The 27697-nt window shown below is 41.1% G+C and overlaps 2 protein-coding genes across 6 annotated transcripts; one reads left to right on the forward strand and one right to left on the reverse strand.

Annotated features, from left to right (window-relative positions):
* Positions 1 to 9244: 9244 nt before the first annotated feature.
* On the forward strand, positions 9245 to 15941 carry gcnt3 (glucosaminyl (N-acetyl) transferase 3, mucin type; the record flags this gene model as incomplete). The annotated part of the gene is made up of 2 exons (XM_083973524.1): positions 9245 to 9949; positions 15843 to 15941. The coding sequence occupies 2 exons, from the start codon at positions 9245 to 9247 to the stop codon at positions 15939 to 15941; spliced, it is 804 nt and encodes a 267-aa protein (XP_083829650.1).
* Positions 15942 to 16016: 75 nt separating this feature from the next.
* bnip2 (BCL2 interacting protein 2) lies at positions 16017 to 27420 on the reverse strand (the record flags this gene model as incomplete). 5 transcript variants are annotated; one of them, XM_083974134.1, is made up of 12 exons in its annotated part: positions 26301 to 27420; positions 23467 to 23562; positions 23247 to 23317; positions 22548 to 22724; positions 20745 to 20927; positions 20433 to 20535; positions 20223 to 20354; positions 20054 to 20140; positions 19875 to 19973; positions 19026 to 19061; positions 18502 to 18529; positions 16017 to 17438 (listed from the first exon to the last, which is right to left on the reverse strand). In XM_083974134.1, exons 1-11 carry the CDS (start codon positions 26678 to 26680, stop codon positions 18517 to 18519), a joined length of 1377 nt encoding a protein of 458 aa, XP_083830260.1. In that variant the 5' UTR covers positions 26681 to 27420. The 5 variants fall into 5 exon arrangements, with proteins under 5 accessions (XP_083830260.1, XP_083830257.1, XP_083830259.1 ...); XM_083974131.1 differs by lacking the exon at positions 18502 to 18529; XM_083974133.1 differs by having other exon boundaries at positions 16017 to 18529.
* Positions 27421 to 27697: the final 277 nt, after the last annotated feature.

Raw genomic sequence — 27697 nt, forward strand, 5'->3', positions numbered from 1 at the left:
GTGATCGTTGTCTTGGTGGGAGTCCGTCTCTGCATGGCCAGTGCCCTCTGGTCAACTGCCCACTGGGACAGTATTTTGACGGTATGAGGAACCACTTGTTAATTTTTCTATAAAAAAAAAAGAAAAACATGTTGGGGTGTAAACTTATAGGCTTCTGTGAGTTCCCTGTATTTCAGTGAAATACTGTAAAATGATGAGCGAAGTACAGAGAGGCAAACGTGATGAAAGTGGAATTTGTGATTATACCGAGTAATATGACCCCTTGACTGGTTGATTCCCTGATAGAATAATTGCTTGTCTGTAATGGGAGGTCGGGGCAGAGGTCAGTGCAGTGTCCCTGGAATTTGGAGGGATTCAGTGTCTTGCTCAAGGACATTTTAGCACAGCAGACGGTTGCTGCTGAGACGGGGGCTTGAACCCTGTTGAAGGACCTCTAGGTTGAAGGACGATCTCCTACTCATTGTGTCACCTCGCTGTGCATCTATTGCGTCACCTTTCAGTTGAGAGCCATTTCATCTGAGCAAAATTTCAAAAGGCTCCTCTGACTCAAGCACACGGCTCTTTATCTGCTTCCTCTCTGGTGTCCATGTCAACAGTGCTGAAGTACAGAATTCATTGTCAGCAACCATATAGGGATTCCAGGCTAATAATCATTTACATTTCTGCCTCACCCATGTCATTATTTACAGTACATCCAGATATGGATGAGTCATCAGCTGCTGAACACTGTGAACACTATTTTCAGTTGAAGTTTGGCCTTTGCAGCTCATTGGGCTTTTTATGGCGCTATGTAGTTGATACCGCTTTTATACTATACCACAAATCAAAGATAATTTATTGCCTAAATATCCATCAAAGATCACACACACACAGTCAAACATTCACTTTCACATTGTTATAACAATGGTCCAAGCAATGTCAACATTGACCAATTTATAGGTTTCAATGGCAGGTAATATCCTGAAGGTTCCATATGCGTCAGTGAACTGAATATGACGTTTATTGTACACGTGTACAAGTACTCCAGTAGTTAAACTTGTTGGAGCATATCTATTGGAGCTGTGTGCTTTGTCCACTTCTCCTTATCAATCATCATTGCCCCTCATTTGTGCTGAAGACACACTATGCTTACAACTTATCATGCTTCCCTCTAGTGGTGAAGTGGTTAATACCTCTCCCTGTGTTCTTTCAATGATGACATTTTATTATAGCATGAGATAAAGTTACTGTACTTTTTTTATTGTTTCCATTTTAGGGAAATACAGTGAGTGCCACACATGTGATGCATCCTGTAAGAGCTGCTTTGGACCGCAAGCACAGGACTGTTCCTCTTGTTTCAAAGGTAAAATAATTTATTGTCATGTGTCACAACCTGGCTCATAAACTGTGACAAGGAAACCACAGACTGCCAAAGTGCCAATAAACTAAATGATTTAACACAAAAGTTAAAGTTTAAACATAGGCAAAATGGATGAGGTGTGTGCGTCTGAAGGTCAGTTGTGTGCGTGATGTGTGTGGCATGTTGGATGCAAAACCAAAAGACAAAAACCAAATGTGCATGCACTGGGGGGGATCAGCGAATGAGCGCTGCGCTGGGGACTGGATTTTAAAGCCACATAGTGCACCAGGCCCAGGTGCGCCTGATCAGCACGATGTCCAAATAAGGGCAGCAGCACCTCACAGGTTAGAGATAGGTTAGAGGCCAACAGGGGCCGTGACACATGTCAGTAAATGTAATCGCCAGTTCTTATTGTGCGGTGTTTGTGTTTGTCTGTGTGTGTGTCACAGGGTATTTCTTGGACCAGGACAGTTCTTGCGTTGCACAATGTCCACCTGGCTCCTATGCAAACTCTGCCACGCAGCTGTGTGAGGACTGCTCTCCAAACTGTGAGGCCTGCATGGGAACCAGTGATAACTGCATCAGCTGTTCGAAAGGCAGCTATAAACTCTTTCTCCACCAGGGGAAGTGCTGGTCGAATTGCCCAGAGTAAGCAACTGGCTGATCTTAGTGTATGTCCCTTACTGTATTTCCCCCTCCTCTCATCTGTCTCCTGACTTTACTTTCAGAGGTTTCTTTGAGACAGCCGAGGGTTCATGTGAGGCCTGTGACAGCTCCTGTCTGACATGTGATGGCATCAAGTCCCAGTGTTTGTCCTGTCCCGATGGCTATTACTTAGGGAGCGGCATGTGTAGACTCAACTGCTCACTGCGGACCTACCCTGCAGATGACGGCACCTGCAGACGCTGTCCTTCCCACTGTGATGTTTGCTCGGATGACATGACCTGTTTCAGTGAGTTATTAGCTTTATGACCATTTATACTTCAAGAGATAACATTTTGAAATGAAGGGGAAAACACTACACCACATCCTGGAATCTGTTTGTACAACTTCACCACATCCTCCATATCATTTCAGAATGCAGTTTCCTGTACTTAATGCTGAATGGTGCGTGCAAAGCTAGTTGTCCCATGGGCTATTATGAGGATATGGAGGAGGGCCGCTGTGGTCAGTGCCACCCTACCTGTGCCAGCTGTTCAGGGCCCTTGGCAGATGACTGTGAGACCTGCTCAACGATTAGCCCCAAACTGTATAAGGGTACATGCTCCAAGGACTGCCTTACTGGTACTTACTATGAAACTGCAGCTACGGAATGTCAAGGTGAGCCCCTGAATTCATAGATTTGACTTGGTTGGATACTGAGGCACTGCTGAACATACATGGATCACAACACAAGACAACCGCTCTCACTTTCAAGATTATCAGTGAAGACTCAGTTTTTGTTGAAGCTGTTTTAAGGACGCATTTCTGAGGATGTAGTTTGTGGCGATGCAGGCTCCAAAATGATCAGATGAATCTGCACCTCTCTGAAACATTGTCAAATTCAGAATGGCTGAATTTATTAGCCTTGGTTATAGCTTGTAGTTGAAAAGCATATATCAGGGTAAACAGAAAAACAAATCAAATGAGGGAGTAGCAGAAAATCAAATATCATAACATAAAGAATATTAAGTCAAAGCAAATCCAATCAAATATTATTTGTACAGCACATTTACATGTTAATTATTTTAAAGGCCCCATGGCATGAAAAATTTGATTTTGGTTATATTTTCGTGCTTGGGGAAGTCTCTGGGCCACGATACTGTCCCATGCATCAAACTGGTCATAAACGGAGAAACACACACCGCCCATTTGTAGGAACATTCTCTTTAGACGAGCGGATAGCACTTCCTCCTTTCTGTGATGTCACACACAAGGTAACTCCGCCCACCGTGACCAGTTTTTTTTTTTTTTTCAATTTTTAAGAATGCAGCTTAGGTTTCAGTTACTTGCCTGTGATTGGCCCGACCACATGACACTCAAAAACAGCCAATCAGAGGAGAGGTTCTCATTCTCTCTTCTGATTGGCCAAATGACCTGTGCCTGCTAGAGCTCCAGAAAGAGGCAACAGAAAGGGGCAGTATAAACGATATTAAGCAGATCACAGGTACTCAAAACCAATGATACATCTTGTTAGGGATATCAGCAGGTAAATAAACCCAGAGAAAAGTGCACAGCATGGGGCCTTTAAGAGATTTAATGACTGGCTTAGCTTGTACAAATACAACACATTTGCTGTGTATATGTGTTTGCCAGCCTGTTGTGAGTTTTACATCTTGTAACACCATAATACCTGGTAATACCTGGAAGATCCAGCTGCAGCCAAGAATCTGGTCAGACTTGTATTGAGTTAATATATTCTTGCTGAATGAAGAGAATAATCATTCACGGAACTGAGAGAACTGGATTTCTGTTATTAAGTTGGATTTACCTGGAACCTTTAACAACACAACATTAACTAAAACATCTATCACTACCATTACATGGTTTATCTGTGTTAGGCCTATTCCAGCTGAGTCTTTATTTAAAGTGACAACTTTTAAAATAACGGTGCCAATCATACTCTCTTTTTTAATTTCACATTTCAGTGACTGAATCTACCTTTTGATCATTTGCAGAATGCCATCAGACTTGCATGAGCTGTTCCGGCCCAGGCCCAAACCAGTGCATTCAGTGTGAGAAGGGACTCGTGTTGGATCCAAACACACTGTTGTGTGGTGTGACAGGTGACACAGACTGCCCATCTAGGACCTACCTACATGAAGACCAGTTCACCTGCATGGGTTGCCACCAGCACTGTTACTCTTGCGAGGGGCCGGGCAACAATGAATGCCAGACATGTGCTGTCCCCAAATACCTTAACAGTGAGCCACTTCTACTAAGACTTTAGACCTTTATTGTCCCTCTAGGGAAATTCTTTTTCACATGACCATTTCTTCACATTTCGTTTCATTAACGTTCATGTTGGTGATGATAATACGTAGACATGCGTGCCCAAATTTAAATATGCGTCTTTATCTGGAATATTATTATTGGAAAACATAGTAGCTCTTGAAATTTCTAATTTTGAAGCCTTCAGAATGCGTTTTGCAGAAATAGTTACTAATATTTAAGTATAAGCACTGAAAAGATCTGTGAGCATAGTGTGCTGGTCAAACGTGAACTAAAAGGAGTTAAACCTTTTACTTCCTAACTATTATAAACTTTTAATTAGTGCAATAGTGCCTTCAGCCTTCAGGTTTGATGAATGACAGCACAGCCTGATTAGTTAAAGTTTCTACAGCTGCAGTGTATTATTATTATTATTATTAGGCTATTAACTCTTCTTAATTTGAACTTTTGATTTACACAGTATGTGTAAGACTGGTCAGATGGCAAAACAATGCCTATGAGCAGGAAATAGAAACAGTAGTAGAAAAGAGTTAATTAATCTGTGTGATGTTTTCCAGACAGCACATGTGTGAGTGAGTGTCCGGCCGGTACGTACGACACAAGGCAGGAAGCTGATGGGACGGAGCTGGGGTTCTGTTTGCCCTGTGACCACGTCTGTTCCACCTGCACGGGGGCATCGCCTAGAGATTGTCTCACCTGTTCCCCTGGTTTTCTGCGTCTCCTTCAACTCTGTGTGACCCATTGCCCGACAGGGTAAGACCAATACTGTGTCATGAGATTATCCTTAGGTTGATAAGTAACTCAACCCAGTTACACGTGCTCCACTACCCTGAGCAGGTGCTTTACTTAGTCATAGGTCATATATCCAATACATCAACACTAAGATAAGTTTCTTGTGATGAAATTAATGTGCTCTGTATTCTGGTAATCGGGGCGGGACCTGATAAGCTTTATGCTTCTCCTGTTTTACCTTTCGGTCATGTGCTTGTATGTAACTGTTGTGTGTGATGAAGTCTGATTCAATTAACATGTCCAAAATAAATAAATAAATAAATAAATACGATAGGACACTATAGATGTCCTCACTCAATTGATCTGTTCTACCCATATCTATCCAGCCACATGTCTGTGAATAGATATATTATCATCAAATATATACATCAATTCTGGATATATGAAGTTATTTATGTCAACTACCGACTGTAAAATGTGTTCATTTAAACTCACTCTTCATGAGTCCCAGGGACAAACCTCATATTCAAATTTAATCCTTCAGCAAGAACCACTTGACATTATCGGTTCTACTCTGGGTATCAGACGGTGTAAGGAGAACAGATTTCGTATTTGTTATTTCAGCTACTTCCCTTGTACATTCACCAACTCTGCTTCAGGTTGAGAGCTGTCACTGTTTCCTACAGCTCTTCTATCTCTCTGACCTAACATGCCGGAGGGTGGGTCAGTGCTCTCATACACCTAACAGCACAATGCAGCACACACACACACACACACACACACACACACACACACACACACACACACACACACACACACACACACACACACACACACACACACACACACACACACACACACACACACACACACGTAGATTGACCGCTCCTTAATGTCAAAGTCCAGAGAGAGGTGTTACCATTACCATTACGATTTTCATTTAATTTTGACGTTTTTATAGAATTGCTTTTAAATCTTGTAAACCATAAGTTATGTCTGAATGAATTAAAAAAGTCTTTGTACATGTTTGACTTGTTGATACTGATTATTTCACACATTTGATCAGGTATTACAAAGAGGGCTCCCTCTGTGAGAAATGTCACCAGTCCTGTGAGCTGTGTACAGGACCAGGGCCTGAGTCCTGCAGAGCTTGTCCGCCTCCTCTTCTGGAGCTGCAAGGCACCAAGCTGTGTGTTGAGCACTGCCCACACCGCTTCTATCAGCTTGGCGACGTTTGCAAACAGTGCCACACCAGCTGTCAGAGCTGCACAGGTAGATGAAGCAACTACACATCTGATATCAGTGATTCCAACAGATTAACCTGTTGATAACACTGTTCATTTGTTTTTCACTTCACGTAAGCTGTGAAATTATATGTGTTTGCAGATGCCTCGCCTCAGAGCTGCCTGACGTGTGACTGGGGCAGCACTCTGAAGGAAAACGTCTGCTATCCACGTTGTGAGGAAGGGCGATACTTTTCTGAAGAGGTACATGATAAAAAGCCCCAGCAACAACATGTAGTATTTTCATATCCAGCTTCTTATTGTGTAAAAGGTCTGCAAAAGTTGTGGTCATTCCAGATATTTTTGTGGTTTTGGTTTTGGGCTTTGTCCTGATTCAGCTGGTCTAATGTGACATCACATACTTTGTTTTCTGAATAATGTAGCGATTAGCGATGTAATTGTGATGTCTGTCATAGTATGTTGTTCTAATGAAGCAAATTTCTTTAGCTGAATAACCTGAGTGTGAAATGCTTAAAGAAATAGTAAGTAAGTTTATTTTTAAAAGAAAATGCTGCCTCTGGTTGTTACCCAGTTCATAATGAATATTTTATGCTATGAAGACATACTAGGGTGGCATGGTGGTGGAGTGTATTGTTTTCTCACAGCAAGAAGGTTCTCGGTTCAGCTCCTGGTCCTGGGGCCTTTCTGTGTGGAATTTACAGCTGAAATATTTGACTTTTATTTGCACTGTATACTAATTTGGGAAATTGTACCATGGCAGGAAACCTGTGAGCCATGTGACAGCTCATGTAGGCATTGTACCGGGCCCAGAGTTGACCAGTGTCTGACTTGTCACCGTGATTCTGCTCTTCACGCTGTGGAGAACCGCTGTGCCCGCTGTTGCCAGGTTGGAGGAAATGACACAGGTTGCTGTGTTTGCGACAGCCGCTCAGGTAGAGATTATCATATCATAAGAAACACTGGACTCTTTGGATGCCGCAATCCACTTAATTTTTCTTTTTCTTTTTCTAGCTCTGTGTGTTGAGGCCCCCCAACGCAAGTCAGGAGATGAGCAGGTGACAGACCTGAATACGTCCTCCAAAGCTCTGGATCACACCTCAGCTGTGTTACCTGTTACCCTGCTGTTAGCACTCGGATTGGCTCTAGTTGTATTTGCCTTGGTAAAAGCTCACGCCAGGAAAAGGCTTTGCTGGAGACAAAGCTATGAAAGACTGAGTGGAAGTGCCACTGTCAACATGCCACATGGTGTGCCTGAGCCAGACAGTGGAGACGAGGTGGATGTGGTGTACACCAGCAGAGGTGGAACAGTTTATCGATGCTACAGCTTCATCCATGAACAGGATGCTGATGCAGACCAGGATGCAGATGAGAGCACTTGTCTCAATCAATCTTAGATACATCCAAAGCAGATATTACTGTATTTAAGGGATTTATTGTGGTTCCTCACAATATCATGACTGACAGGGTAGGTGAAAGTACTTAAGTCAATTTTTAGAATGGAATATAGTGGTATGTTTCTTTAGAAGTATGGGTGTTTTATTCAACAAAGTGCCTGTATGTTTATAAGTCACATTCTTAGATGAGGCATTTAAAAAATTGCTAAATAGGCCTACATATATTTGTGTATTAGGGCTGTCACTTTTTATTCAATATTCAAATACTTGTTCGAACGTGGGGTGAAAAGTTCATATTCGAGCGGCAATGACCTGTGTAGGCTGGAAAGAAAGGAAAAAAGAGAGGAAAAAGAAGCAAAGGATGGATAGTATGTCACCCAAATTTTCAAAAAGCAAGGTGGGTTTGTTAGTGGTTCATGGAATATTAACTTTGTCCATGGTCTGCTAGCTCACTTCTCATATTTCTGAAGAAAACGTTTAGCAAGCTGTTCTTGCCTCCCGGCCGGCTCTGTATTACACGCCCAGTAAGAATTCGAAAGCCCTATGTGTCGCCCCTGCACACACAGCTGAGTAGAATCGTTAATACGATATGTGTGCATTTGTAGCTTTTTTGTGTTTATTTAGCCTATCTAAACAGGGAGCGAGAGAGATGAACACACATACACACAGAGCTGAATTTATCCGAACGAATTACGGGTCATTTTATATTCGTTCGAAGATAATTTTTCAAAAAAAAAAAGTGACAGCCCTATTGTGTATACGAACTTTCTCTCTCTTTTTTAAACTTAATATTAAGAAATTGTTGGGGGGGAAATGTGAAAATGAAATGATCATATATAGTTACTGAAATCTGCATGATTTGTTGTAAATAAATAAAAAAAAGTATAATGGCTATACTGATGGTGTTAGTATTTCACAGTAGAGTAGCCTATCATCAAATGATACAGAAAAATGTAGAATATCAAGTTGATGTGCTTAGCCTCATGGAAATGTTGCCTCCAGGCACAACTAAAAGCAAACACATGTTGCTTCATCTACTGTAGCTACCAGGACATGGAGATCAGATCCTTTTCATGGCCTGTATGCTCATGTATGGACAGCCTTTCCACACCTTAGTTTGACACACCTGTTTGTAGGTGTGATAGTTCCTTTCTCATTTGAACTACAGCAGCCTCTCCCGAGTCAATGTATAACCTGCTCTGAAGACAAGAACACCAGTTTTATTGGTAACTACAGGAAGAGCTTTTGCAAGCATGGCAGGGTTGTGGAGGAGGCAACTACTGTTGAAGTTCCTCTGTATCATAGGTATGTGCCTTTCCTTTGTACTTTGGGGAACTAGATCTAACAGACAATCATCGCTGGATATCAACATACCGCAGGAGTTCTTTGTGGACCTGCCCGCCTGCTCAGCTATCATCAGTGGAAACATAGATGGCAAGAAAACTAATTTAGAAATGCTTCTGAAATCAAGGACCAGGCGGAATCGTCTATCTGAGGATTTCTACCTAAATTTGACAAAGGACTGCCCAGCCTACATTGAAAAGAGAGGCTTCTTCACAGTGCCTCTGAGTGAAGAGGAGAGGGATTTTCCCATTGCCTACTCCATGGTGATTCATGAGAAGATTGATATGTTTGAGCGACTTCTTCGAGCGATCTATGCACCTCAGAATATCTACTGCGTACATATGGATAAAAAATCCTCAAAAGAATTCCAGCTGGCTGTGAAGGCCATCGTTTCATGCTTTCCCAATGTGTTTATTGCAAGTAAATTAGAAAGTGTGGTATATGCCTCATGGTCCAGAGTACAGGCAGATCTGAACTGCATGAAAGACCTTGTAAACTCAGACATCCAATGGAGGTACCTGCTCAACACCTGTGGGACAGACTTTCCCATTAAAACTAATGCAGAGATGGTTAAGTCATTGACAGCCCTGAGAGGGAGAAACAGCATGGAGACCGAGGTCACCAATGACTACAAGAAAGGTCGCTGGCAGTATCATCACAATGTCACCAACACTGTTGTCAGGACAGATGTGAAGAAAAGTCCCCCACCCATTAGCAGCCCTATGTTCTCGGGAAATGCCTACTTTGTGGTCACGAGAGCTTTTGTGAAGCATGTGCTGCAGGACAAGGAGGTTCAGAACTTGCTGGAGTGGGAAAAGGACACATTCAGTCCAGACGAGCACCTGTGGGCCACACTGCAGAGGATGCACTCTGTTCCTGGATCAGTTCCTTCCAACATTAAATATGATGTGTCAGACATGCAAGCCTTTGCTCGTGTGGTAAAGTGGAGCTATTTAGCAGGAGACGTGAGAAAAGGAGCCCCGTACGATCATTGCACTGGTACTTACAGACGAGCTGTGTGTGTGTACGGAGTTGGTGACATGCAGTGGCTCCTAAAACAACACCAACTGTTTGCAAATAAGTTTGATCCGGAGGTTGATGATGTTGCGATTAGATGTATGGAGACAGTGCTGCATTTCAAGGCTTTAGGCTATGGCCATTTGATACCAGATCAACTGTCTTAGTAATGTTAATGTAAAGTGAATCCACCTTTAAAATGTTGTTAAGAATCTTTTAATTAAATATCTGTACATATTCTGTCTTGTAAAAAATATTATGTTCTGTGGACATGTAATAATTATTATAAAAAAATGTCATAATGGTCTGTGTTTAGGGTTTTCAATGTTATTGTTACAGTATTGATGGGTGATGGAATTACTTCTATTTAAGTATGTACTGGTGGTGCCATCTAGTGGACTTTATGAGGAAGAGTTAACTTGAGTTAAAAAAAACACACAAAAAAAAACACTCCATTAACTTTAGTTGATGTATTACTTTTTGAATCATGTCAAACACACATTGGTATAAAAGTTATTAATGTGAATGCTGAAGGCATGAAACCTGGATTTTATTTTATAACACAAAATCTACGGAAGTGCAGGTTGAGAGTGACTACTGAACAACAGGTTTTGAGATTAACCCCAGTACGGTGTACATTTTAGGACATCCTCAGGATCAGGCTTCAGCGTCAGACCTCAGATGAAAAGGTACAGTATAAGGTCTCAGGAAAACCTCTGTCACACTCGCACCAAACAGCCTCATGAAAAATAGTCATCGGACTAAAAGGCCTAAGAAAAAAAACTTGTCACACTGAACTGCCTCAGGATAAAAGTTGTCACACTGAACGGCATCAGTAACTAACTTGTTACACTGAATGGTAGGCCTATCAGGAAACAAATTATCACATAACGACATCAGGAAAAAAAATTGTCAGACTGAACGGCATCAGTTCTAAGTTGTCACACTGATCATGGAAAAAAAAATGTCACTGAATGGCATCACCACAAAAGTTGTTAACACTGAACGGCATCACCACAAAAGTTCTCACACTGAACGGCATCAGAACTTAGTACACTTTCTTTTTTTCTTTTTCTTTTCTTTTCTTTTCTTTTCTTTTCTTTTTTTTTTTTTTTTTACAAAAACGAGCCGTTCTCCGAGCTGAATGGGTATAATTGATCTCTATGCGCAGCCGGGCGAGTGCGCAGGGACCGTCTGCAAATTGCATTACAAGAGCAAGACGCTGCAAACAAAAATCAATAACTCCACTGTTATACAGTTGAAGTATATTATCTTCTTACTTCAATTATTACAGTTGAAGTATATTATACACCTTAACTTTCTTGCTTTAATATCTTGTATCATCACCATGTATTATGTTCTTCTCTTCTTTGTATGTGTGCCCTTTTTGGAACTGAAGGAAAGTGTGAATTGGTGCTCTACTTCATGGACATGTTTTGCTTAGAAGTAAACGAATCGAAGGCAGATGTTATAAGAGAGATAGACGCACATACATTTACAGATATAAAAAGATGTTGCATATGGTGTTTAGTAACAGTAATAGATGAGACAATGAGTGACCGTTGTGAAATGTACCCTGGGAGAATGTGTTTCCTGTTAATCACATTTGAACAACATGAACTGTGTATGTTAAACAGATACAGATAGAAATAGAATTGATTAGATCTACAGGAAACATGGAATACTCATGTTAATGTGCCTAATATGATACGCCATATCCTTATGTTGGGAGAAGGTGGAGTTTTGGAGTTAGAAAGTATATGAGGTTATGGTTTTGAGCCATAGGGAGAGAGATCTCACATTGGCACCAGAGATGCTCCAGGATTCGGCATTTTTTGTACACTGTTCTTCTTGTAAATAAATTATTTTTCGAATACAAGTGAAGACGTGTCGGCAGTGATCCCTTCTTTTCATCAACACATCAATATACCACACAGTACAAAGACCCCAAAATCACTACACACACCAAGGGACTCCTCATGGTCATACTACAACAGCTGTTTTGGGATAATTATGCTTTTGCATAATTTTGGTGATTTTTTATTGGTATTAATCATTAAAATCTTCCAATATTAATCAATAGCTTCACTGTTATTCAGTATTGACACTCCAAAATCACCACACACACCAAGGGTCTCCTCATGACCTCATGAGCAGCAGTATTTGTCCATATAATGGTTGTGAATGGTGCTCACTTTTCTTCGTCCAAAAAGACACACCAAAAAACATCCAAATACCTTCATACTGCTCGTCTGTAATGCCCCTCTTGTATTGAAGCCCCAACATGAGAAATTGTTCCGCCTGTCAGTGCAAACCGAGTTCACGGCTCCGCAAATCGCGCGAGATTCTGGCAGAGCAACACTGGGAGCTTCTGCTACAAACAAGCTTAAAACATATACTTATTTAATTTTTTTTTGGAACAATTTCTCATCAGGGATGTGATTGGCCAAGGACAAAAAAGCAGGAAATTATACGGACCCATAGCACGACACGACAACAGCGCAGCCATTACATACAATGACATAATTTTGACACTTTATATGAAAAGTATACGCAAACAGAAAACAATTTATTTAAAACTCAAAAACAGCATGTCAAACAATAGGTGCAGATATTATTACAGTGTGTGTGTGTCGTGAACATCACACACACAGTGACATAATCTTCACCATTTTGATCATTCAAAATGTGTCTGAGAGTGAGAGAGACGAGAGAGAGAGCCAGTTGTGGCAGGTGGAATTACCACTTGATATTGAAATTATTGGTATTTAAATGGAAAACAACAGTAATTAGCTCAATTTTAATATTTAATGATGGGGGAAAAAGTTCTAATATGTTTGTCTAATGTCTAATATTTTTTGAAGCTGCTTAAGTAAAAAAAAAAAAAAGCAGATTTAGTACTGACTGAGGTTCCTATCATTGTAATGGCAAGAATGGCTGGAGTGTATGAAACTTAAACTGAACTCAGAACTGGTCTAGTGGGGAGCTGTGGCTGGAGAGCCCCCTTTAGCCTACAGCAGGTAGCACACGCACGCACGCACGCACGCACACCCACACCTGTTGCTGTGCTGTCTCTCTCAGTCCCTCGGCTCTCTGGACTGTTCTTTTGGGCTGTAATAAGGACAGCCCAACCCGTCCGGACGCTAGTTCAAGCCAGGTTCGTGCCGAGAATATGACTCGGTGAGGACAGGCTTTTTTTTTTTTTTTTAACGGGTTCGGACAGAGAATTAATGCTCGTCGTAAATGTAAACACACTAACGTCAGCGCGTCACGTGCAGCACCACGCCGCTCCAACAAACACTACCGCGGCAAAGAAAACAAAACAAAACAAAAAAAACTACCGCCGCTATGTCTTCTTGTTACGTTACTGCTCAATGGTCGGGTCAATATCTCTATGGTCAATATCAACACCTATGGCTGTGTGGGTTAAATGGTGGATAATGGCGGTCCAGCGGTCCTACCCCCCCCCCCCCCCCCCCCCTCTAAAAAAGAGCGGATTTGCACGATTTACGAAGGTCGCATTTTCATGTCTAAAAATCCGGAAAAATCACATGCCTACTCATGTTGGGGCTTCAATACAAGAGGGACATTACAGGCGAGCACTGTGGAGGTATTTGGATGTTTTTTGGTGTGTCTTTTTGGACAAAGAAAAGTGAGCTCCGTTCGCAACCGTCATATGGACATGCAGTGCTGCGCCGAGCCCCCCTGTAACTCAGAGAAGGCACGGAGGACTCTGAAACTTCTCCCAGCCCTTAGTCGACATGAGGGTGAGTAGATAATGAGTGAAATTTGAATTTTGGGTGAACTATCCCTTTAAAGGAACAGTAAATAACATCATAGTTGGCCAGAGAATACTCCATTTAGCTCTGTATTCTATTGGTGAGGAAATCTAAATCCAACCCAAGAGTAAAATCAAGGTCATATCGTTCTAGAAGCAGTCTGGCCAAGATGTGGGGTTGAACAATAAAAGGTCAGGAGTCGAGCATGAGACCCACTTCCCTCCAAGTGTTTTAAAAATATGTGAAGCAAGGTAACAGTAGTGTCCTCTACTCCTGTATGTGGCCTATAGACAAACTGCATGGGATCAAGTGGATGCTTATTATTCCATTATTATGGAATAGTATCCCACCTTCCATGAGGGAATGCCCAAGCCTGGTAACCTTTAAATCCTTGTTGAAATCATGGTTAAGGGAAAACCAGACTTGTGACCATCAGTAATGTGTGCTACAAATTTGTCTATTTGTTGCTACCTTATCATATTACATAGCACTAGTTACAGTTGTAATAAGTATTGCAGCACTCTACCCCATTTTGCTTATCCATATCCTCACTCTCTCATATACCCCAACAATACTACTGGTATTGGCTCTGTTTATTTGTTCGTCCGCTTTTTTGCTGTTGTTGTTGTTTATTTGTTTCTTATTGCTGTTTGCTTGTTTCTTGTGTGGCAATGCTGTCTTTTTGTTTGTTTGTTTTGTTTGCTTTTCAATGTTCTTGGGGACAACGGATAGAAATGAGCCTTTGGCTACACTCCGGCTTGCTTACATCTTATTCCTAGTGAAGAAATGTTCATTAGCATGCATTGTCCCTCCCAAATAAATAACCAAAAAAAATCCCCTCTTAACCCTTATGGCTTCTGCCCTTACCAATTTCTCAACGTTTTTCAATAAAATCAATGTAAGGGCAACAGGTCTGAAATCATGAAGAGTTTAAGGGCCATTAGACTTGGGGACTGGGACTACTATAGCATCTGTGACAGTGGTGGTCCTGTCACTATGCCTCCAATTGATCATGTGCCCTGGCTACTTGACTGGCAAGCGCGCGTGACTCTTACCCGGGAGGTGTGGGTTCAATCCCCGCCCGGGCCCTCTTCACCTTGCCACATTCTGGCGTTGTTGGCAGGATCCATGTAGCACTAGTGGTGGGTCCATGGATTCCTAATGTGTGGCAGCCTGCGCGGAAGCACGAGGACGTGCTTGTGAAAAGAGGGGGAGAGATGTGACAGTGGTGGTCCTGTCACTATGCCTCCAATTGATCATGTGCCCTGGCTACTTGGCCAAGGGGATGTCCCTTTGGGTGACTGGCAAGCGCGCATGACTCTTACCCAGGAGGTGTGGGTTCAATCCCCGCCCGGGCCCTCTTCACCTTGCCACACATCCTTTTAAATTTTGGGTTAGGTTAGTCTGCAAAGACTTATTAAAAATGTAATGTGATGTGGGGATTTAAGTAGGTGGCCACATATATGGTGTTCAGGTTTTCATGCAGGACCAGGCTGAGCCCTAGCCAGGCTAGCGCCGCCTACTGGTTCCGGCAAATTTCATTTGCCTCAACAATGTAGTCAGGACACTAGCAATGCGTTTCGGTTTGCTCCGTCCGCCAGAGCGGACGGACCAATCAGCGAACAGACGGGTAAGTGAAGGCGATGACGTTGAACTCAAGCGCTCAAGATTAACCTATGAGCTTAACCGGTGTATAGCACACGTGACCACCAAGCAGCAGCGATTAGTTGAAGCAAATGTAAGCAACCGCCTCCCGGAAGCAAACGAATCCCTATGGCTCGTGTTCAGACGCTTTTTGAAATGTAATGAAATAAGCGGCTGATGCATCAGGCTAGCTGAGCCCAGACTGTTTGCAGACATCTTATTCCCCAGTATATACAGCTATTTTTGCTCTAAGAATCTCCAATTTCTACTATAGCCATATGCAGGTCCGAGACTGTTCCCCTCTTAGGAGCAAGTCTTTTTTTCTGTATGCAGAATTTAACACAGCTATTCATACTGGTTTGTTGTTGACGTGTAGACTTTAGCTTTTTTTTTGCTTGCAATAATTATGTCTCTACAGAGGGCAGCATATAAGCACATCACATCCTCCAACCCATCCAAGTCATCCTCACAGGAGTGCTTCAACACGTCCCAGTCCGTGCACTCTCAACACTCCTGAAGACAGCACAGCTTCTTCGGTCTCTTCTTTTCCTTTATTCGAACCCCCCCCCCCCTTTTTTTAAATGGTCTTATAGTATGTAGCCAGTGGACATACACAAGTGTGATCTCCCTCTCTTCCCCTTGGGCAGGTAAAGGGTAAATATGATTTTTGGGTACACACAGGTTGTTGAGAAATCTTAACGATCTGTTTGTGCAATTAAAAGTAATCTGTACAATTAACACATATAGCCTACATCTGATAAAACATGAATAAAATAGTGACCGCATGGTGCCCACTGTTAAAAGCTCCTAACTAAAATACATTACATTGTAAGCTGTAGTTCTGAAAACTGAGATTTTTATTTTATTTTAATAGACATCTTATTACCACCCACCACTGTGAACCAACAACAACCATCTACCAACATATTATTAGTAGTCTCATCATGTTCACCATTCATGTTTAAGAGTGAAAGCTATGAAAACATTGAGGGGAACAATGTAGAACAAAACAGAAGAACAAACATGAAATACAACCCCAGTGTATGGTGGGAGGATTATCACTCTGACACCTACCTCATATATTTGCACATGATCAACCACCAACCATACAAATCAAGATCATGGTGTCAACCCTGTAGTTACTTTCTCCCATTTCAAAATATGAGTGCACCATAATTTAAGACAGCTTCATGCACGATTCACAAATAAAATGTGAATAATCAGGACTATTTTAGGTCATTCTGTCTGAATTAGTTAAGCCACACTTGAAGAACTGGGCCCATGACTTGTCCTAGACGAAATAATGTTAGTTAATGACCTACATCTTCACTTCAGACTGCTGCTCTCACAAATGTTCTCCCTCCAGAAGTCAGAGGGCACATTCAAGTGAGGGGCAAAAAACAAAACTTTATTTTCCCCAGGCAGGATTTTAACAGAGAACGTCAGCAGTGAACAGTGAAAAAGGTGCCATCAAAACCTGTCCTATGAAATGCCACTCAGTGGGTGGGTCAGAGACCTAAAATGCAGTTGAAAATCAGAGCAACCATAAAAATATATTAATTTCTCTCCTTTGTCACCTTTTGAATATAAATATATATTTAAATGTAATGAAGCAGAGCATGCATCAACCATTTGTAACAGAGTGCCTTAAATAAAGTGTAGATACAACAGTAACTAAGGAACATCAATAAACTAAGTTTGACATGATATATCGGCAGTCAATAAAAAGGATTAAAACATTTCAGACAGCATGTGGAAAACAATGCCGAAGATCAAGCTGCTTGACACAGCAAAAGTTCCACAATGTAACAGGCAGCATAGTTTCAAAAAGGCACTTTCCTGATGCAAAGAGCTAAGTCTCCAGTCGCGTTGCCCAGAACATAAACATAAGAGTGGCTGCAGGTCTAAACATTCTTCTTTGCGCTCCCCCTCCACATCTTAAAAGTGTGAGAGGGGTCACTCTGGAACAGCAGCAGCAGCGACCTCCACTTTGCCATGCATGTCCTGGTCAATCCTGCAGACAGATTGGACAATCATCAGATGTCTGTATCGGTGTGATGGTTTCACATATAACAGGGCTGGGATACGTAATACATAAATGTCACCATGACCATGTCCAACATCACAAAGGAATTCCTTTTATGACAGAATATTTCTATAAATACAAAGCATGATTTTCTGACTTACCAGAATTTGTGTCCTAATACAAATTAAATAAATGTGTCTATCTATATTTTCCTCCCATGGCAACTTCACCCATTTATTATGCTAGTTTTACTGAAAACACAATATCTAGGAAATACAAACTATCAATGTCAATGTCTTACTTCCCTTGAGACCTTGTAAGATAAATGCACCAATGTGAACTTCAATGTGTACTGTAGAAAACCAAACTTTGTGTTAGCATACAGACTGCTTTCAATATCTGCAGCACACTCCAAAAAACTGTATATTTCATACTTATAGGTAGGATAGCACAACAAGCAAACCTGTGAACACTCTAATGCAATTGTTAGCTTGTATTAGATTAAAGCTCTCTGTTTAACTTTCAGTTTTTGTTAATACTGCCAGAGAGAAATAGCTTGAACTCCATGGCAATCAGTGAGTTTTAGTGCATTTGTCTTGCAAGTCCTATAAACTAAGAGGAGAAAGTACAGCTAATTAGCTGGCATCATTTTACACAAGACAACATTTCTTCTAAAATACCACAGGCCTTCTAAAATGGCACATCATAACACTTTTCTTATGTCCTTACATCCAACGACATATCCGCAAATTAACCTCAGCAACTGAACATTCACTACTTGTCAGTAATGAGCAAAATACTTGTGTGTCTGTGAGCAAGGCTGACAAGAGGCTTGTGGCGATTACCAAACATCAGCAGGGAGAGGGTATGCAGTGAGTCATGCAAAGAGCTGTGAGAGTGAACAAGCCGAGTTTTCAGTGAGGGCGAGTTACTGAGGGGAACCATGTTGTCGAGGACATGGTTACAGTGCAACCACACACCACAGTGACTAAGACGAGCTACTTCCTTGTAGTTCCACCCCATTCAGTTGAACAAACATGAACAAACTTACCCACCATCAAAAACATCAAAATCTAAACCTGTTTTTTTTTTTAAAAGACACATGCAAATAAGTGTTACTTGATGCCCCCATGTTCAGAAAGCACTGATGCAATAAACTGATGTCTTCACATAAATTCATGAATCTTAATGAATTGGCATGACAGTGAAGCATCTTGCAAAATAAATTTAAAAAAATAAATAAAAAGGGTTGGCTTTGAGTTGAACTTCACAGAACTGGCTCAGAAATGGGATTTATTTGGTTAAACAATCACTGAGCCACCTATTTTTGGAAATCAGACAGCTATTCAGTCTGCTTATTAGTAATGTCCTAAATCCACTATGAGGAAAATATGGGGCACTGAGAAGGAAAGTGGATATTGGCCAGAAGCTAGCATCCAATACAAAAACACAGAATAAAATAAGGTGTATTGGTGCGTTTCTAAAAGCCAACGCATAATACTGTTGTTAGTTTTGTGAAATGCAAATGAAAAAAAAAAAAGTGCTGAAATTCATCCTAAGTGAAAGTGCATATACCTTTTACGGTTTATCCTATTTTTTTCGTCGTCAAACCTTAAGAGGGGGGCAGGGAAATTGAGTTAAGGAAAGGAGAAATACACAGCCAACAGCAACATCCGAGAAAAAAAAACAAAGAAACATTTTTATATTGCTTTAAGTGTTTCAATATTAGTAGTTTATACCTCAGTCTCTTCTCTGTGATCACAGAGAACAAGAATGCTTGTTTGTAGGCATTGAGCACCTAGCAGCCATGGTTTTGGAAAATATATGATTCATATTAAGATGAATTGTGCAAAATGTAAAACGAGCCAGACTTATCACCACTGACAACCTGTATATACTGGCCACACAGGTAAAGCAGCGTGTTAGCACCACTTACTGGCAGGAGGCAATACAAATTTTGAGTCAGAACTAATGCATGCACAAAATGTTTGTGGCAGGTTCGTCTACGGGCAGTTTACACCCCATAGGCAGCCACGCCCACTAGAATTTGGGAATCAATTAAAAGGAAAAAATGGCAAGGGACATCAAAGGAATTTTGAGGAATTGTTTTAGCTACACTTTGAACCAAGTGTGTAAAGACAGGAGGAAACGTACTGAAGGGGAGGTTGGAAGGCAGCCTACACTTATGTAGTCATAGTTCCTGTATTTACTAGTTCAGCTGAGCAGCCACAAATACATTCTCTGCAACATGGTTTGTACTTGTAAAATCTCCAATCACTAGGTTCATATATAGAAAAAGACTCCTCAGCTGTATGTTGTTTCACCATACATTTCTGACACACAGTATACATTCATTTTTATTGCCAGTCGGTCAAAACAGAAGTTTAAGAGTGGTGCTGTGGCTGGGTGCAACATAGTACTTACTGTTTGATACAATCTGGTATGGACACATACTCCATTGGAACGAGCTCTGCAAGGTCTGCCAAGCTGTACACATACTTGATTTTCTGGCTAAATTTAGAGCTGTGAAGAGAGGCAGAAAATGTCAAATCACCGAAGACGATCCTCCTTTTGGCATTTTAATGACATGAAACACTGGTTACCTTATGAAAGGTTTTGTGAGTGCCAGCAGGGTGCGAATAAACCAAGAAGGATGAACAATTATCAAAGACTTCAAGTTCTTCCTTAACCTGCAGAAAAAAAATTTGATGAGAAAATTGCAGCCCAAATATAATGACGTCTTTTCTTCTTGTTCTGAAGACTGTGACTCACCTCCTATCAATCTGCTGATAACACTTTCTAAGCCAGCCAACAGTAGGCATCTTTTTCCGAGAGGTCGCCCCATTCAAGTACACTATCATATAGTTCTCGGCGACCAGAAGTTCCAGTGTGCCGATGACATACCTGCGATGGGAAAACAACATTAGTATTGGCTCTTAAATGTTCACTCACAAGGCCGAAGGAATTCAAACAAGCACTCACTTGAATAAATTGTCCATTATGTATCTGTAATTTGGTTGATTGCTCTCGGGCATAAAGCACACAGCAAACACAATTATGGCATTCAGGCCATCCCCATAGTAACCTGCAGTGAAAAATCAGATGTCAAAAATTGATGTTTTGGTTTCAAAACACTATTTCCATTATCAAAACTGTTCATAACATTTTACCTCTTATTTTGAATACACACACTTATCAAAAGAGAAATGAAATAGACTGCCGCATTCTACAGACGCACTACTAAAAATCACTGGATTTATGTGACTGTGCCATAATATATGTAATGCTCCAAACCTCCATGGCTGATAACCCTCTTGTAAGGTTCGATGGCCTTCATGTCCACTCTGTGCTCCTGGTCTCCGATGCGAAACACCCTCCAGCGTCGCCCCTCCTCCCTCTCCTCCAAGGCTGAGAACTCCTGAACAGACTCCACACCTTTCTGGAGTAGTTCTGTGGTTTTTGGCTTAGGGAGGTCGTCTGAAGGAGAAGAGGCATTTCAAAAACACAGCTTGGATATTGTAGCTACTGGATCTGACGGTTGTCTAGTTGCATCAAATGAGATCTGATTTGATCATATAATCGATACAATTTTCGGATCAGTCAATTCATCATTTACCTTTTTAGTCACATGCGTTTTAATCAGTGGGCAGTAACATTTACATTCAATTTTTTCACATTTCTTTCTTGTAGCTGGATGGCATGCTTCCTCTCCAAATCAACACCCAACAATCACACCTCATCTTCCATGGGTCTACTTGTCTTGCATACAGAATTTTCCTGGGGGAAAGCCTGTCACGTCAGAGTATAACAAATATACTGGTAATCCTTTAATTGTCGGTAATGCATCACTGCTGAGACACCCGGGGATTGCTGAGCATCTTTTGTTGTTCAATGTACAACAGCTGTATGATGCACACGATGACTGCACATCAGAAAGCCATGAAGCAAAGTGTTCAGATGATCATGTGTGTAACGCATGCAACAGGCAGAACTGAAAAGGGAATTAGGGAACAAAAATCACACCAACACACTTTTATGAGGATTGTTCTGTGAGTGGGCCAGCTTCAAGTCAAACACACTGATCTGTGTTTCTTCTTCAGAGCACTGTGTCATCCACATACAGTGGCGATCACACAGTGCATCATGTGTGTAAAGCATACATTCACAAATCATGTATTTAAAGCATCCCATTCAACTGAATGGGAGTTCAGTCTTGCCTTTGAGGACACTGAGGTGGAAGATGATTATTATTCATGAAATCATATTCATGCATCGTATTCATTCAAGATAATGCATCTCCAATGAAAGGCTAAATTCATCATATTTTTATTGTCCTATCATGTATTCATCTATTGTGCAATCTCATGTAATGCATAATATCCTGTTTAATGTGTCACTCTGAATGACTAAGCATCACATTGCACACATTAGCGAATGTTAAAATGGCTCCTATTCGATCACTGCACCTTTACAGTGCTTATTAAACAATTTCTTAACCAACATGTTATTGTTGATTGATTGTTTTGCCAAACGAAGGAAAAAGTCAGGGAAAGGAAAAATGTCATGCACAAAAATGGAAAATGAAAAGATATGAAACATCAAACATCCCCGGATTATCTGGACGACAAAATAATCTGGACAAAAGAGGTTGATTGACTCATGGGTGGCAGAAAAAAAAATCGGGGTTGTCCAGGAGACCTTACCACAGGGAAGAGAGAAACCTGTTGCTGGCCTGCAGCCTGTTTCCAGGCAGTGAATGGAAACAATTCTTCCAAGTGAAAAAGAGGAAGGCAGCAGTGTGGAAACACAAAAACAACAAAGCATATTTTAACTACACTTTGGCCAGTGAGCCTTAACTTGTAAAATCAAGGAAGGAAAATGCCAATGGAACCAGGAGATACGAGACTGGTTTAATAATACACTTGTTTTCATGTTACAGACCAATAAATCTTTGGACAAATAAATTACGCCACAATAGACTTGTATCTAAAAGTATCTTTGCACCTCCCGCCTCATTAAGTCAACTTTACTGACTTAAATACATAGTCAGAGTTTGAAAACTGTTATCATTCTCACTGCATGATATGAGGTCCTTACCTTCCCATTCAAACTCATTACTGTTGTCTGACGGTGTATCAATATCGTCCAGGTCCAGCTCTGTACTGTCATCCAGCTCATCAGAGAGAAGAGATCCTTCACTGCGGTCAAGTGTCAGACTGATGTCCGGAGCCGCAAGTTTCTTCTTTGCCTTCTTGCCGTGGTCCATTACGTAGTCTTGGGTAGATACCAAGACATTAGTGGTTTTAACGTTGTCCGTCATAATAGAGGTTCAGATTTTTTCAGGTCTATAATACCACTCACATCCATGATTTCTTTTCCCATCACATCTAATTTAGGACAATCCATGGAGCTTGTGAGGCTTCAATAGTCCGAGTTACACAAATCAAGAACTATCTTCCAATGCTTGTCTTTTACTACAAGATTCTTTCACTGTGTTATTCTCCCTCTACATGAGCTACGCAATGAAAAATTATCCTTGCAGATTTAGTACGGAGTGCATGGAACTGGCAAGCTGGTCACACTGCTGAAGCCTTATTTAGTTTTGGGTGAACTTTCAAATGAATTTTCGCACAAGACTGAACAAGAATGAACAGGAATGATTACAGCAACCAGTACCTCTCCAAAATTTACATGTAGGACATGTGAGTTTGAAGACAGACTTGACAAAATCTCATGTTTTTTTTAATTTTCCTAGGTAACTGTGGTAATGCACCATATACTATTATTATTAATTACCAGGGTCTCTGTCTTCAGAAGTCCCGGCAAAAAGCTCATCTTCAAGCTCCTCCTCCTCCTCTGGTAGGGGTCTAAAAAGCAAACATGAGGTGATCAACTCTTCAGTAGGTCTATGCTTCATGTGACTTTCAAAACACAATCATGTGATGGAATGCTTTTAGCCAGGACCCATACATAATTCACATCATTGTATATATACTGTATATATAAAAAACAATACCGTGGAAAGTCCTCATCCTGCCACTCTTCCTTAAGTTCAACCCCTTCCATTCTTAGGCGGGCTTCTGTTGTGGCGACTGACTCTTGGCGCTCGAGGCTGGGAAACAAAACACAAAAAAAAGGTTATGCTATCTTTTATGTTTAATGATCTCTAATTGCTAAAAGAGTCTCTTGTACTACAAATCTATTAAGAACCAGAGCAGGGCGAGCAAAGATTATCCGTGACAAACGAAATCCAAACACATACAATTGGTTATCTGTCAACTCTTGCTTGTGACTTGTACAATCCTCAAAGGATTATGGGGGAAACATTGCAGTCGTATTGATTTACCAAGAGTCAAAGGCAATTTTTGTTCTTAAGTTAATACCTCAGCTACAAAAAGCTTCATTAAGTTACTAGATATGGACATTTATGGTGATGGATCATTGGAAGATAATGGAAACATTTTCACTAAATTGATTCTAGCAGCACAAAAGCTGCTGTCACATTATGTCATCGTATGCTCTGCTGATGTTTACGGCTCATAATACACTTCCTATGGTAGGTGAACAGTTGTGTAATTGTTCATATAAACTGACTTAGTGACAACTTTGTCACTAGCACCCAAAATCAATTTGCATCACTTTACATATGTTTTTGGTCATGATGCGCACGACATGGCAGATGACCATGTTTGGCCTCACAGTTAGTATGAAGAATAAATCTATTTAAATCCAGTCTGGAGTTGTCAATTCTGCCAGTTACTTACCACCTCATTTAGCAAGGGAAATCTTTGTTTGTCTACATACCAAGCAGTGCATTGCTCTTTACCATCAGTAATACCATATAGTCTAATAAATGTGAAATAGCCATGACAGATTCATTGCGCCAGCTAACAGACAGATGATTTGTGCAGCCGTGCTTATCACCATGCGATTCAAAGCTGATACACATTGCATAGAGTTAGACTAGAGTTAGAGTGTGTCCTCGAGAGTTTAGGCTTGCAGCTGGCCACATAATCAGATCACTGGCTTCTTGTAAAGCTTACAAGCTTGTGTTAAGGGCTTAGTTTATAAACTAAAAGGCTACTTACTAATGCTGATCATGGTATCTATATCTTTGCTGTACAGAGCTCCCTTTGATGCATTATTAACATGCACGACTGCATTTGTGCTCCCAGACACACAAACATTCTGGACATTTGGTGCTCAACATTTCATAATGTATCAGTTTAGCGCTTTGCTTATGTATAACGCTAATCCCCACATTACATTTCAAATCCAACTGAGAGAGGTATGAGTGCCACAGGAATGTGGTTTCCTGAAAAGGAATTCTTGCAAATCAAGGTACACTTGGGACCTGGCTCCGTGTAAGTGAAATTGGCCACATTGGTAAATCGATGATAAGAGAAAAATAAATGACAGTTTTAAAACTATAATAAAAATGCACTAAATGCAAGCTGAATGAAGAAACAGGCCAGTGGTGGGTGGTTTGGGAACATTGATTATGACTATGCTGACACTTCTTGGCCATGACCTCCATCAAAAGCTCATAGTTCACATATTACAATATTTCATACCAATTTCTTTAAAGCAATATCACGACAATTGCAAATCTGGGTGAAGATTTTGACCTGTGTTTTTCCCCATAAACTCTTCATATATCCCATATTTGTGATAAAAACACATGGGAAGAATGACCAAACCTTGATTTCATATTTGCTTAATTTCATATTTAATTCCTTCATAGCACTACAGTGCAAACTGGTCAGACTTATTATAAGAAAGTCTTGCATTCCCTTGCACTTCTCAGGTCCGTAAAAAATTCTATAACACATGAATCCATATCTGTCAGACAGAAAATGTCCTAGTGGGCATAAGTGAAGACCCTTATGTTGAAATTTCCAATTTCTTTGTCAAAAAAGCTGCTGGTTATAAGGATTAAAAAGGCAAAAAAGTAAAATCCAAACTCCCACCTTATCATTCAAAACATAGATCAAGTAGAGGATATTTCCAGGGGGTGAGAACAAAATGAAAGGTCATCTCCATAAGGTAATCACATTTATAAACTTGTACTGCTGTCCAGGTGTTACACTCACTTCTATTCTAACCTTGCATCTGTAGGGATGTGCTCAGACTTGCATGAGCACATCCCTACAGGCTACACTTTTTTTTTTTTTGCCAAGGATCACTGAGTCATTCTCTTTTAAAAGTTAATCAAAGGTCAGCCAGGTGTAGCTATGTGATGCTGCCGAACTGCCCGCAGATGTTACCTGATATAATCTACAGAGGCTTGAGCCAAGGTTAGTTTCACCAGAACAATGTCAGTCCTTTAACAAGCTCTGCAGGGTAATACATTTCTGAAAATTTGTGTCATTTTTTTTTTTGTTTAGATTGTGCCAGAAAAATTATCTGCTGGATTGCATTACATGTAATATGATCCTACAGGCTAGTCTACTACAGAAAAAAATAACATGACACTGTACAGGTGTTCCTGTTATTGTGTCAATAATGCTGTGGAAATAAATGTTATACCAGCCTCAATCAAGCTTGCTGCATTACCTGATCTATAGATCAGACTAGAAATAGAAGAATACTACAATATTTGGACAGGACTTCCCCTTCACTTTTGGTCTGATGAAGCAAATATTAGCAATTAGCACTAGTATTAGCTATAACGCTGTAGTTTCTCTGGCCTGTGCACTGGAAAACATTAACAGACACTTGCACACACAGCCAGTCGTTTGGATCAGGTGCTGTAGTTTGGGAAACGAGCCTTAATGTAACGAAGACATGAAACAAGACACAAGCAAACAGCTTTAAGTCGCCAGGACGTAGGCAAACACATACACACACCTTCCTGTAGGTCCAGATGGTCGGCGCAGCTGAGGAAGGTTCACCGGGGTAGAGCTTCTTGCTCCCGGCTGTTTCTGCTCATTGTCTGGAGTCGTCCTTTCCTGTGGCGTACCTCTTGTTTTGGTTGGACTCTCTTGAAGTGGGTCTTCGACATTTTCAACCATAGAGGCTACGCGATTTTGTAATTCATCCAACTCTTCCTCGTCATCACCCTCTCCCGATACCCCAGAAGACGAGGGGCTGGGGGTCTGGCCGTTGCCCAGCTCGTCGTCGTCGTCGTTAGTCCTGCTGGGTGTGACAAAATCTGGGCTCCTATTGTTCAAATTCATATCACTTACACCCTTCAGCACCGCTTCGCTCTCAATCACATCCGATGCCATATGTTTCCCCTGTCGCTAAAGCGGATCAGAATAAAGAGTCAGCCGGTGAAACTTCGAGGGGAAAAAGGCTGTTTTGCTACTTTTCAAACCCCAGTTAGAAAGGTGAATCTGACAACTATTTTAAAAGTTTGTGGCTAGCGTGTTAGCTCCTTCCCGCTGTAGAGCTAGCCAGGGAGACTGATGTTGACAGCCAGCGACTCCAACTAACACCATTTCTTATTAACCAAAGTAATGTGTTAAATGTCACACATGCTGAACAGATAAGTCACTTTTTTTTCTAAATGCGTCACGGTGCTGTGATCTCGGGAGCCCAAAAAAACTGCGCTAGCCTTGCATAAGCAGCAATGGTGATCCGACTTATCAGTTTCCTTCCTTCCTTCCTCCAAGTCAGAGTGGGTCTCCTCCCGTGGACGTTAACACACGGTGGTCACGCTGCTAGCTCCTGGGCTACAGTTAGCTCATGTAGCCACAGAGGAAGACGGTGAGCTAATAATGTTGTCCACTTCACTTGACGCCGGCTTGTTACCCATACAACTGGGAGACAGTCGTCAGCTACGAAAAAAAGTTAGGACAACAACTCCATGGGTCAATTTACAGTACAGAGTGAGTATCCGAAAACGTATTTAGCCAGGTCCTCCCGTAGCAACCTCGGCAATGTTACGATAATAAAACTGTTTGCTAACGACGCCAGCTAACCGAAACATTCAGTTGTTGCGTTTCCAGCTAGCGGTAGAACAGCCCCCGGGTTGCCAGTTATGTCTCCTTCAGACACGTAAGGTACGTATACAGTAGGCTATATATATTTAAAAAATCACATCATGAAGCAAAAAAGCCAAGGAAAGCACACACAGCTATTATTTTCAATAATTATTATTAGTTTATAAGTTTATTATAGATCCCCATTCGTCACAGCCTCAGCCGCGACTAGGCCTATTCTTCCTGGGGTCCACAGTTACAATATTAAACTTTTAAAAAAGTTCATAAAGTAGGACTCAAACTCAAACTACTCCCTGTTGC

Source organism: Trachurus trachurus (assembly GCF_905171665.1).
Source record: "Trachurus trachurus genome assembly, chromosome: 6".
In the NCBI taxonomy this organism is placed as follows: domain Eukaryota; kingdom Metazoa; phylum Chordata; class Actinopteri; order Carangiformes; family Carangidae; genus Trachurus; species Trachurus trachurus.